Source organism: Amphibalanus amphitrite, unplaced genomic scaffold (genome assembly GCF_019059575.1).
Source record: "Amphibalanus amphitrite isolate SeventyFive unplaced genomic scaffold, NRLGWU_Aamphi_draft 000569F_arrow, whole genome shotgun sequence".
Classification (NCBI taxonomy): Eukaryota; Metazoa; Arthropoda; class Thecostraca; order Balanomorpha; family Balanidae; genus Amphibalanus; species Amphibalanus amphitrite.
In genome coordinates, this window is record NW_024882063.1 from 287,286 (window position 1) to 299,788 (window position 12,503).

The window sequence follows — 12,503 nt, forward strand, 5'->3', positions numbered from 1 at the left end:
CCGCGTTACAGCAGTTCGGTAGAAAGTCGGAGGTTTACAAAGACTTAAACCGAACTGTCCGGGCCGCAGTGCGACGAGACCGTCGCGGCGAACTTCACAGAGAAATTAGTGGGCGGGGTCCCAACAAGGTGTGGAAAAGTATTAGGTCGGTTGTGGCTGGTAAGAAAGACGGACCTAGTGTTCAACCTGATGTATCGGCTGACGTTTTAAATTCTTTTTTCGTTTCTGTGGGTCCCCGCGTCGCTACAGAGATCCGTGACCAAAATCCAGTTGTTGAGCAAATTGGCCGTTTGCCGCGTGTCGTAACCGGTAGATTTAAGCCCAGACCTATCTCTCTCGGTGAACTTGGTCACACCGTTTTCAATATGCGCAATTCTGCCGCCTGTGCGTCTGATGGCGTCTGCATTCGCATGCTGAAAACTGCTTTCCCATCTATCGGTGACGTTATCCTTCACATCATTAACACTTGCATCTCAAGGTCCGATATCCCCTTTCATTGGAAACACTCTATAGTTCACCCCATCTTCAAGTCTGGAAACCCATCTGATCCCACTAATTTTCGACCTATCTCCTTAGTACCTGTCATTATGAAGGTGGTCGAGCGAGTCATTCACAAACAGCTCTATCGCTATCTCTCCCAAAACCATCTTCTGGCCAATACCCAGCACGGTTTCCGACCCCGGCACTCAACTGAGACAGCACTTCTGTCCGTCAGTGACCAAATCCTGGCCGCCACCGATAGGGGGATGTCTCTATGCTATGCCTTATTGATTTAAGCAAATGTTTTGATGTCATCAACCATGAGTTATTACTCGCTAAATTGGCAATGCACGGCATAGAGACATCCTGGTTCGCCGCTTATCTCCAGGGTCACACACAGAGTGTGTCATTGAAGGACGAGTCCGGTCGCCGGGTATTATCACAACCTCTCCCCAACTCTATGGGCGTCTTTCAAGGCTCGGCACTCGGTCCCTTACTCTTCACGGTATTTTCCAATGATCTATCACTTTATTCTGAGGATGCAGCAGTCTTCCAGTACGCTGATGATACTCAATTGTTGGTGAGTGGCCCTTTAAACGACCTTAGGGGACTCATCTCGCGCTTGGAAGCGTCACTGGCGTCTCTCGACCATTGGTTCAGTGCAAATGCTCTTAAAGTAAACACGGCTAAAACTCAGCTCATGGTTCTCGGCAGTCGGCAAAATTTGAGAAGCATACCTGCTTTCACCGTTTCTTTTCGCGACACCAAACTAGTGCCATGCAAGCAGGTGGGCAACCTGGGCGTTATTTTCGACGGCACCCTGTCCTGGGACGCGCATGTGTCCGAGCTCAGTCGCCGATGCACGGGTCTCCTAATTGGCCTCTCCCATGTCCGCCACTATCTCCCCGACGGTGTCACCAAGACACTAGTGGTGGCTCTCGTCATGTCACGGATCCAGTACTGTCTCTCCGTATTTGGTAATGGTAGCCAAAAGAACTTCGATCGCATTCAGAAAATTCTTAACTTTGCCGCTAGAGTCATTTTCGGTCGCCGTAAATTTGATCATGTCTCCCATCTCCGGGACCAACTCGGCTGGATGGCACCTAAAACAATGGCTGAATACCATACCCTTATCACGGCGCACAAGGCCATCCAGAGAGGTGAACCCGAGGAGATCGCGACCCTATTTTCCAAAAATTCCCAAACACGAGCAAGGTCTACTCGCCAAGACCACCTTTTCCACTTACCGCGACCCCGACTAGAGACCGGAAAACGTAGATTCGCCTACCGTGCCGCGGCGCTCCTAAATACTCTCCCCCTCGAGCTAACGCAGTTGCCTCCAGCCAGATTTGCCCGTGCTGTAAAAAAAGGGGCTTAAGCCTAGCCAGAGTAGCCATAGTAGCTAGCCTCATGACTCTTGGACTATGAAAGGCAAACGAGTCTGTGTGTACATAGTTATGAACGCGGCTTCGTGCGGGTTACACCAAGTATGTGCGTGTTCGGCGTTCGCGTTGTGTATTTCATATCCGTAAGTGTGTGCGTTTTCTTGTGTAGGTACCTATTTCTTGTGTTATCTTCAACCAGCTCGGACTCGGAGTGTAATCGCCACGCCGATTGTGGATTGCTCTTGATCGTCAATACATACATACATACATACATACATATGTTCTATATGATGAAATATATGATTTGTTCAGTTTCGCCTCCTGTTCTTCGCTTATGACATCCATATTTTTTGCTCTCATTGTTTTCCCTTCCTAATATCTTCGTTTTTTTTAAGTTTTGATAGCATACATATTTGTTAACCCTCTGTTCTTCGTAAACACCGATCATCGCGATCATGGCTGCTATGGAACAGCAACAGCATGAATGTCTACGGTACTTTTGGGGAATCCAGTGAACTTCCCCGTCCTCCATAAACATGTTTGACGGATTTATACTGGCCGGATGTGTCTGACCCGTCGGTTGGTCACAAATCGGTGTTTTATGGCGGTGCAAGCTGCAGCCTCTGTGATGTGTGCTGCTCCGCTTTAATAGTGACATATATAGCGGCTTTGGGCCCTGGTGAGAGCCATTAAGTCCTTTGAACTCCAATGCGATTCAGCGACTTATGCTGGGAAGGTCATCTTACAGCCACCCATCAGCCGATTATTGCACCCGCGCGCAGTCTCTTCCATTGAAGTTCGGCTGGTCCGAGCGAGCGATCGCGTTCGTCGGACTGACTTCATTCAATTTCAACTCTGCCGAGTGCTCTTGAGCTCGGCACACCTGAACGCTTAATGACTGGAGCTGAGGGCTATCGTGTTTTAAACGATTCCCGAAAGCCAAGTAGTATACTGCGTTTTATTCTCGTGTGTTCTAGCAGTTAACCCTCAAATCGTTCGCAGAACTGGGTGATTATGTGCTATTCAAATCAGTCTATTCATCCTGTCAGCGGGGATTAACACCAGAAACTATAGACTGTAAATGGAGCGTGTTTTGAATTCGTCTCCATAGCTGAAGCAAACAGGTCGGTTCTCTGTGTGGCCACTGTCAGCTAATGGCGTACAAAACACTGTCACCGCTGTGGCTGCTTCAAACAGGCGTAAAACACGCAAAGGAGGAGACGCACCATAAGAGCATCATTGTGGCATGCTCCAACGATACCAAAGCACCCACAACAAAGGCAAACACGACCGTCGGGCACAGCTGCCGCGCACAGACCAGTCCACATATTGTCCGCGGCGCGGCTAAGCGCGGTCCCACATTGTCTCTTTGTTTCCGTGGCACACCAGCGTCCCGGGCTGCTGTGATGGTCGCCGTGTCGGAGGCTCTCGGACTGCCGCCAGTGCCGGATACGGCCTCATTGACGGTGTTTGAGACTGAGCTGTGACCGGACTACGAGTCACCGAACGGCCGGCGTGCGATGACCACGGCCGCGCTATCACGTACCGCCGGGCGCCGAGCCGAGATTCGAGCGTCGTTCATCGCCGCGCCGCGGCGCCGGACGCCATTTGTAGGCCGCTGGACGCCCGGCCCGGCGGAGTGGATCCCGTCTGCAAATTATCAGCGCAGGGAGGATGGCCTCCTTCACCGGGAACCCGTCCCGACAGGCTTTTGCAGCGCTACGGTGGAGAGATGCTTGGCGAGGCTCCTGAAGAGACGTGTTTAGCCAGGCGGCAGCGGTCGATGGAAAAGTAGCAACGCACGCATGATGTGAGCTAAATGTGGCTGGGTTGGATCAGATGAACCGTGTCGTCGCCGACGCTATAGCAGTAGCAGAGGCTGCGACAGGAAGGATTGTACAATACACATGCCAGTATATGGTTGTTGAATCATCTCAACCAATGCGTTTTATAATTGATGCGACATTTTCCGCACCCAAGTGTGAAACTCACCGGTGCAACTGCTGAAAATGCCTCAACTACTATTCAGCATGCCCAATAAATTAGCCGGTCACAAGCCTGCCGTTTCTTTGACCTTTCTGTATGGCAATTTATGAGCGCTGCGCCGTCAGCGTTTCTCATTTCGGACATCGGCAGTGCCATGGCAGCGCTCCGGCTCCGGCGGGGCCGACGGGGCGGCTGGCCGGTCGATTTTTCTCGCCGGCCGGCTCGGGCAGCGGCGGCGGCGGCGAGGTGTCGGCCCCCGGCGACCATCAAAGCGGAGGCCGGCGGCACTTGAAATGGACCGGACGTCCGACCGGCTAATGGAATGTTTCCGAGCGGCGTGCATTCGTTCTGGGTGAACGTTTCGCATGACACTGATGAAGACCAGTGGCGGCGCCGGTCGCGGCGCTAAGGCGAATCGGTCAGGGTGTGAGCCCCGTTACGCAGAATCGCGCCCAGGTGCCGGCTGTGCGGAGGTGATTTAGCACCGAGCGCGGCCGCCAGCTCGCTCAACTTATACAGTCGTCTCTGAGGGATTTGGCCGGGCTGAGGCTGTTGGAACTGTCCCGACTCGGAGTCACTGCTGGGACGAAATCCCGTCTGGTGGCCTGAAAACCGGGCTGCTGTCCTGCGGCTGAGTTATGGGACTGTTTGAAGTTTGCTGACTAAAGGCTTGTGGTGCTGCAACCATTGGCATTTGTATAATTAGTGGAAAATGTTCAGACGATTTTGTTATTTATTTAATTTACTCCGTCGTTCGTGGGTGGCTTCTATCCAAATTCAGCAATAGGCGCCCAGCCGTTGCTCTGATTATGTTAAAAAGCTGACGAATGCGTCTATTGGATGTTGATTATTGCTGATAGCTGCTACCCTCGAACACTCAACTTCATCCAACTATTGAATTCTCTGAATGGTATACATCGATTAGATGCATCTATATTAATTTACGTATCGTCAGCCTTGTCCGCCGCCTGGTGGGGGCTGGCGGGTCTGCCCAGCTGTTGTATGTAATGTTTACCGGCTCTTCCTAATCCCACCGCCCTCCTCCGTCCCTCCACCGCCTCCGCCGCCGGCCTCCGCTGTTGCTGCAGCTGCCCCACTGGTATGCAGCCGTCATTGCCCAGGGTCTCGGGGGATGCCGGCCCTAATGTCGGCGCGAGCCGGCCAGCCATATCGACTCCGCCCCGCCCCGCACACACCGTCCCAGCCGGGCTACATTCGGGCCGAAACGGCGGCCGCGCCCGGCGCCACCGCGATTGGCCGAATCAGGGCCGGCGACATATGCCAGCCCGGCTGCAGATATACAGAGCAGAAACAGAAGACAGCGCGCCGCACTGTGGCCCAGACGAGGCGCGGCTTGTTAGCGGCATGGGTTCGGGGAATTGTGGTGTAGCCACTGTGCTGATTGGATACTGCGTCGGTAAAATATAACTCATGTATTTGGAAGAAATCATTTCGTTTTGTTGGAATTCTGTTTATAAATCGTGTTGCTGATGATTTGTGAGCTGTCACCAGCGATGTTCGTCCTGTCACCGCTGTGGCCACGGGGACAGGACGTTATTCGCTCGTGTTCAGGCTCGCTTGTGGCCAGTCCATCTTCATTAGCGTCACGGCTTCGGTTCTGAATGGAGCGGCCATTGATTGCCGGCGGACAACATGCAGACGAGATCGCATTGTGCTGGCGTCTCGTCAGTCAGCTGCCGGCTGCCTGCTTGTAATGACTGCACGCTCATGAAATATTCAGTCCGCTCGACCTCTGGCGCAGCCCGTCCGGCCTCGCGTTCAGACGACGGGCTGATCAGGTCGCGCTATATTCTCATAACCTGATGAGATCGTGATAAATTTATAAATTACATAGAGTTGATTGATTTTGCTTGACAGTGCCGTCATAGTTTTGGAGTTTTTGCTCGTTTTTGTTTTGTTTTCATTTAAAAATAATAATTTTCATTTATAAAACAGTCCTTTACGTTATGTGCATTTCCTACGATTGTAATTTTGGGTGTTATATGTATAAATGTTGTTATTCATTTCGGTTTTGATCTCGTTTTGTCATATTTTTCGCTTTTCTAGGCAAGCTGACCCAGTATGACCTCGTGTGACCCCGGCACCGCCTCTGTGTGACCTCAGGGAAGAAGGAGTGGACGGGTATGATTGGTGAGCTGGTGAGAGAGCGCGCAGACATGATCGCAGCCCCGCTTACCATCAATCCGGAGCGGGCAGCCTTCATCGAGTTCAGCAAACCGTTCAAATACCAGGGCATCACCATATTGGAAAAACGGGTGAGTGACCCTCCGGGGCATGTGAGTGTCAGATCTACTTATTGGATTAGATGCGTCATTTCGGAGAGTGACATTCGCGTGTCATGCTTCGAAGTATTTCAGAATACGTTGTATGCAGGGCATCGAGTGGAGTAAAATTGCCTCATGTATATATTAAGGGAGGGCTCAAGATGGATGAGTATAATTGGTCTTGCACTGTCCAACAAGAATGCAATTGCTTTCGGCTTGGCATGTGCGCACCAGCGTGGTTTTGTAACCCCTAGTCACCGGCGAACATTTGCTCATCGTAATTGCCCAAGCCCGAGTGAGGATGTACCCTCTCTAGTCTCCGCCCACTAATTCAGAAAGTTCTATTTGAAATACGTTGTGCATCCATACTTACAAAATTTTCTTGAATGCATTGGTGCATGTAAATATATCCATTTGAGTAGGTACTTTTCCTGATAAATGAAATAATGTCTGAGAATAACTCTGTCATCGTGATTTAGCTTCATTCATTCTGCAAGGATGGATCATGCCTGCTGAATATCAGCACACCATGTGGTCGTCATAACCGACCAACTCAAATCACTCGAACTCAGGACACCCTAATTTCATGCAGTCCTGGCTTCATTGGTGATTTATGAGGATTATACCGCCGACATTTTAATGATTTCCTCCAGATTTTATAATGCAGACGGGTGCTTATTAATCTGCGCTGCGTTGCATGTCAAGTTAATTCCTTGGACTGGTTGGTGAAGGCACAAGTTCTGGGTACAGGGAAATAAAGATTGTGCCAGGCGTGCTCGGCTGGACTTCTGTCACGTATCAGCTCAAACTTTTGGTAACTTGCATATTGATTATGGACCTTTCTTTATAGTCCCCACAAAGTGACTTCTTTACTTCGCTATTTATTTTTATTGAGTTTTAAAGCGCCAGTTGTTTTGAGATTTGTTTACAAATATAATATTTCTTTCGTAAATTAGTCGTAATTTTCACCACGAACTCAACGACGCATTAAAATACGACGAAGCCGCTGAATAATAGGTAGAGCGTTATTGCTACGGGCTCAGATATCAATAATCCAGAAGGCATTTTTCTGCCTTGTGTTACGTCGTTCTAATAGATTTCCAGCTCCTCAGCATCCGATCAATGTCGGTTATAAATTTGCTGCCGATCTAGCGTTAAACCCTCTTGCTTTTGACCAGCTTATTACAGGAAAGATTCAATAAAAATGGGATAAATCCCGGTGCCATTTCTTAGCCCCTATTAGTATTTACCTTAAGTAGGTATTTACCTTAAGTAAAGGTCATTAGATACCCTTTCGAGTAATAAGACCCTTTACTCAAGAGGCGCCTCCTCCTCTTCTGATGAAGACGAGTTGGCTGCCATGCTTGTTGTCGCCATAAAATGACGACCACTGTTGTTAGTGACAGTAGCTACTGTTGTTAATACGATGAGTAGCCACTCTTGAGCATTAGAAGGAGAAGTTGTAGTTAAACTTGTCGGGGTGGTCCTTCCATTCTTTCCCAAGTCTGAACTTAAAAACATCGACATTTGGTGCTTCAATAGTGTTCCTAGACAGCTTGTTCCACGCCCGAGTCACTCGTGCCGCGAAGAAGGCTTTCCTAGGTCCCAACTGATGCTGAACCTGCAGCTTTTGACCATGACTTCGGGTGGTATGGCTAAGAGAGTTCTTGAACATGCTGTTGCAACAACACGAGCACTCTCTTTGGTAGTTCAACGTGTCGAAGCCTTTTAAGATTTTGAATGTCTCGATAATATCTTATCTTTGCCTTCGGAATTCAAGGGTAGGCAAATTGAGGCTTCTGAGACGATCTGAGTATGACAGGTGAGACAGCCCCTTCACCAGTCTCGTTGCCCGCCGTTGCACCTGCTCGAGTGCGTCTTTATCCTTCTTAAATTTGGGGCTCCATATAACAGCGGCATACTCAAGATGGGGTCTCACGATGCTCTTGTACAAGGCTTGAAAGACATCACTGTCAATGTTTGCAAAGGTATGTTTGATGACTCCGAGAATTCTATTGGCCTTGTTAACCTGGTTCATGACATGTTTTGAAAATGATAGTTTCTTGTCAATAGTAACTCCTAGGCCTTTTTCTTCACTGACTGCTTCCAGAGTGTGATTGTCTCCATCTATAGTAGTCATAGTATATTCTTTTTCAGGATTAGTTGATCCTAGATGCATGACCTTGCACTTCAGTGGATGGAATAGCATCTGCATTGTTCTTGCCCAATCCTGTATAGAGTTTATGTCCTCTTGTAAGCCATTTGAATCATCAGACTCGTTGACGACTTGATAGACTTTCGTATCGTCGGCAAACATGGAAATGAAACAATTTAACAGGTCGGGAATGTCACAAACAAACATAGAGAACAAGAGAGGTCCGAGGACTGAGCCCTGTGGCACCCCGCTCGTTACATTCCCCCAATCTGAAAGCGATCCATTTACTTTCACCCTCTGCTGTCTGCCAGTGAGGAAGCTCCTTATCCATCGGCATGTTACGTCATCGACTCCCAGAGCCTTGACCTGGGCCAGAAGCCGTTCATGGGGCACAGTGTCGAAGGCTTTGGCATAGTCTAAAAATACAACATCCACAGGTAACTTGTGACTAAGCGCTTCTGTCCAAACATCAAGTGCTTCCAGTAGGTTTGTGATCGTGGATTTTCCCGTGATGAAGCCATGCTGTTGATGAGCGATAAAGTTATTTGTCTTCAGGTGAGTAATGATGTCTTCGCCAATTATCCTCTCCAAAAGCTTACATAGTATTGATGTCAATGAAACTGGTCGGTAATTTGCAGGATCACTTTTGTCACCCTTCTTAAAGATCGGTGTGACGATCGCCAGCTTCCACTGCAGGGGAATTTCCCCAGTTTCAACGCTTTTTCTAAATAATGCCGTGATAGGTGGCGCAAGCTGGTCCGCAAGTTCCTGTAATACACGAGGGTGTAACTTGTCCGGGCCTGGTGATTTATCGACCTTAAGTGTCTTCAACATGGCATTAACCCTCGCGGGCCCGGGGGGGGGGCGTTTTTCGCCCCCCCCCCCCCCTGGCGAATATTTGCGATAACTCCCGAACGCTTAGGGATAGGAAGGCGAAACTTTCAGTACCTTTTCTTCCATCAATTTGACATGTTCTGAAGTAAAAAATTTGGACCTAGCCCCCTTGATGACGTCACAAGGTCCATTTTTCTAGACCCCTGCACGGCAAAAATCGGCGTCACAGACGCAAACTTCAAATAGCTGCTAAAAATAGAGTTTTAGAGATAAAGACAAATTACGAGCACGGCTGTGTAGCGTTTGACCTAGAGAAAAATAGAAAAATAGTTTTGGTGACCTGAGGTCAGAGGTCAGGTCAACGACCCCGAAATGTGGTTTTAGTTTTTCGCAAATAACTTCGACAAAAATGGTCCTAGAGCTACGGCAGTGGTACCATCGCATTCGCCTTGTCAAGCCGCGTCGAATGATATATATTTTGTTCGGAAAAGGTCAAGTTTCATGTTGACCTCATGTGACCTCGAATGACCTCTGGTTGACCTTGACACATGAAAGGTCGTTTATGATGGATTTGTACCCGCTGATCACGAATCTGGCATCTATTTTCCTCAAAGCTTCGTTCAGAGCTTCCGGATGGCAAAATTGTCTTATTTATTATTACTAACTTGAATCAGTGAAATAGCCTCTAGCAGGGATACTCTTCTGTGACCTTGACCTTTGAGCAGCCTTGTATCGTAAGATGAACCACAAATAGGGAACTGATAAGCCTCAAAACATTTCAAAACATCTTGGAAGTTGGCACGCAAGATGTGCGAAAAAGTGCCAAGTTTGAGGTCAATTTTGAGCGTGACCTTGACCTTGACCTTTGATTTGGAACACATTTTCAGAATCCTCAGATTCTCTTCTTTCGTTTGACACCCAATTTTGCCGGTTTGATGCAGCCTGCCGTCCTCTAGAAGGCTTACTTTGAGATCACTACACATGTGTCGGTTTTGGCCTTTGACCTTGACCTCTGACCTTGAAAATTGACCTGAGGTCAAAAAATTTAGGTGCGTTAGAATCGTCTCGTAAGGACCTTTCGTTTGGTATCGCTTTTGTTTCCGTAGCTCCCTTATTTACGGAGTTAGACAGGGGGGGGGGGGCGAAAAACGCCCCCCCCCCCGGGCTGCGGTGGTTGGGATTACCCCCGGGCCCGGCCGGGTTAACTCCCTGAACAGTTATTGTAACTTCCATCTCTGACTCCAAGGGCTTCGATGCTATTGTTGGAATTGATGATACGTCCTCCTTTGTAAACACGCTCGCGTATTGCCGGTTCAATATGTCAGCTTTGTGCTTGTCATTACTCGTGAGTTCTCCATTAGCACTGCGTAAGTCAGATACACCGCATCTCGACTTCCTACGGCGGTTGACGTAGTTCCAAAACACTTTATGGTTACCTTTTACTTCTTCAGCCAGTTTCGACTCAAATTCCCGCCTTGCTTTCCTTGTCGCGTGAGTAGCTTCGTTTCTTGCCTTAACATAGCTCTGGTAATCAGAGACATCTTTATTGTTCAAAAAACGAATCCAGGCGTGCTGTTTCTTCTTCACCATCCTCAGAGCATTTCGATTCATCCAGAGGGGATATCCCCTTTTCGATTTTTTGTTAGGGTCAACCTTGGGCACATGCTCTTCTATCAGATCCGCGATCGTTTGTTCAAGTTTATCTGCCATCTCCTGCACAGATTTACCTTCGAACAATCCTTGCCAATCCATGTTAAGTGCTTCCCTCATATCTTCATAGTTGGCTTTATGGTAGTTCAGCACCGCACTCTTTCTTGCTGGAGCCTTTGGTGCAAACGACATAACAAATGAGATGCTGACATGGTCGCTTGCTCCAACCGGGTCACCAATGCTGAGTTGCTCAACCAACTCCCGCTCATTTGTAAATAGTAGGTCGTCGAGAGTAGCTCGCTGTCCATCCCTGTATCTTGTTGGCTCCGTCATATGTTGTAGAAGGTAGGTGTCGTGTATGCATTCTATAAACTTCCGGGCTGGGCTGTTCTGGCTGACACCTTCTGGAACTTCTGGGTCCGGGGTCCAAAATATTTCTGGGTGGTTGAAGTCCCCAACTATGACTTTGTGGGAATGATTTGAGGATGCCGCCCAACCAAACATTTTGTGGAGATCATGATCCAAAGGAATAGCTCTATTTGGTGACCCACTTCTATAGATCACCCCAACGAGCATACTGACCCCAGCCTGGGCACCAATTGAAATCCAGGTACATTAGGACCAAGCAGGTACAGTCCACAGCAGAAGTAATGTGGGGTTTCAGTCATGGGTATGTTCTGCTTCTGAAGCTTAGGAACGATTGACCAGACTACAATGAAATTTTGAATGTAGCTTATATGTATCGTCACCCTTGCAGCTGCAACTTAAGCTATTGACATCTTCTTTTCGATCACTCCGCATTAAACAATCGCCAGTCAAAGCCAACCGTTGAGATTGGTAAAACCCTACATTACTTTAGCGGTGGGCTGTACATTAGGACCTGCTTTTATATACATTTCAATAGATCTTTTTGTCTCCGTGTCATATGTGTTGGAAAAAGCAGACCTACAAAAATGTGTCATTTGCATGAATCGATAGTTGAGTTTCTTTGCTGTGCAACTGCAAATATTCTTGTTGAATGGTACGAATTGTCCAAATGTTTTGCTTGGTGAATCTGGAGTTTCTAAAAAGCCCATTACGGGCAGGGCATGCTTTACAAGCATTGGTGTCATTTTTGATTGATTTTTGACACAAGAAGTTCATGGCACACACGTAGAACCCAGTTATCTTCATATGTAGCATAACTTGAAATCTCACAAATTGGTTGCGCGTTGTTTTCAATAGTCGTGAAATCCACCTGACAAGGCTAGGACTTTAAAGCTGTCCATTCAAAGCCGAGGAGAGCTGAAGGATGCCTCTTTCGCCGATGAAATACTACAGGATACCTACCTACCCGTTCTCCGGATTGACCTGTGCGTGTCACACAACCCTGCACTCCTGGCCCCCTATCGTTTGATCGGGAACTTTCTGGTTGACAGCACTCAACGTTCATGTTTGTCTTGTCCCGCTTTGTCAAACACGACCTTGTGCTACGTTCTTGTTTACCTCAGAAAACATCATCTCAACAGTTAAGAACTGTAAGTAATCGTCTCTTACGAGTATGTTGTTTATATATCATAGCACGCAAAGAGGCAAATGAATATTCAATGTGAAAAAGATGCCTCTCTGTAATCAAACGAATGTATTTTCATTTCATTTTATTCAGTCCAGCCTAATGACAACTGACCAATCTTGAAAAGCTGAAAGCAATCCCCCAATGTCCCAGTTTCTCGAACCGGCCTCGGGAGC

The 12,503-nt window shown here is 48.1% G+C and overlaps 1 protein-coding gene across 8 annotated transcripts in view; it reads left to right on the forward strand.

Annotated features, from left to right (window-relative positions):
- Positions 1-12,503, forward strand: part of LOC122394033 (glutamate [NMDA] receptor subunit 1-like) — a 109,222-nt gene that overhangs the window by 84,890 nt on the left and 11,829 nt on the right. For all 8 annotated transcript variants that reach the window (XM_043390572.1, XM_043390580.1, XM_043390577.1 and 5 more), the window contains exon 14: positions 5,976-6,127. In XM_043390572.1, the coding sequence (XP_043246507.1) occupies positions 5,976-6,127 (152 nt within the window). The remainder of the gene's footprint in view (positions 1-5,975; positions 6,128-12,503) is intronic.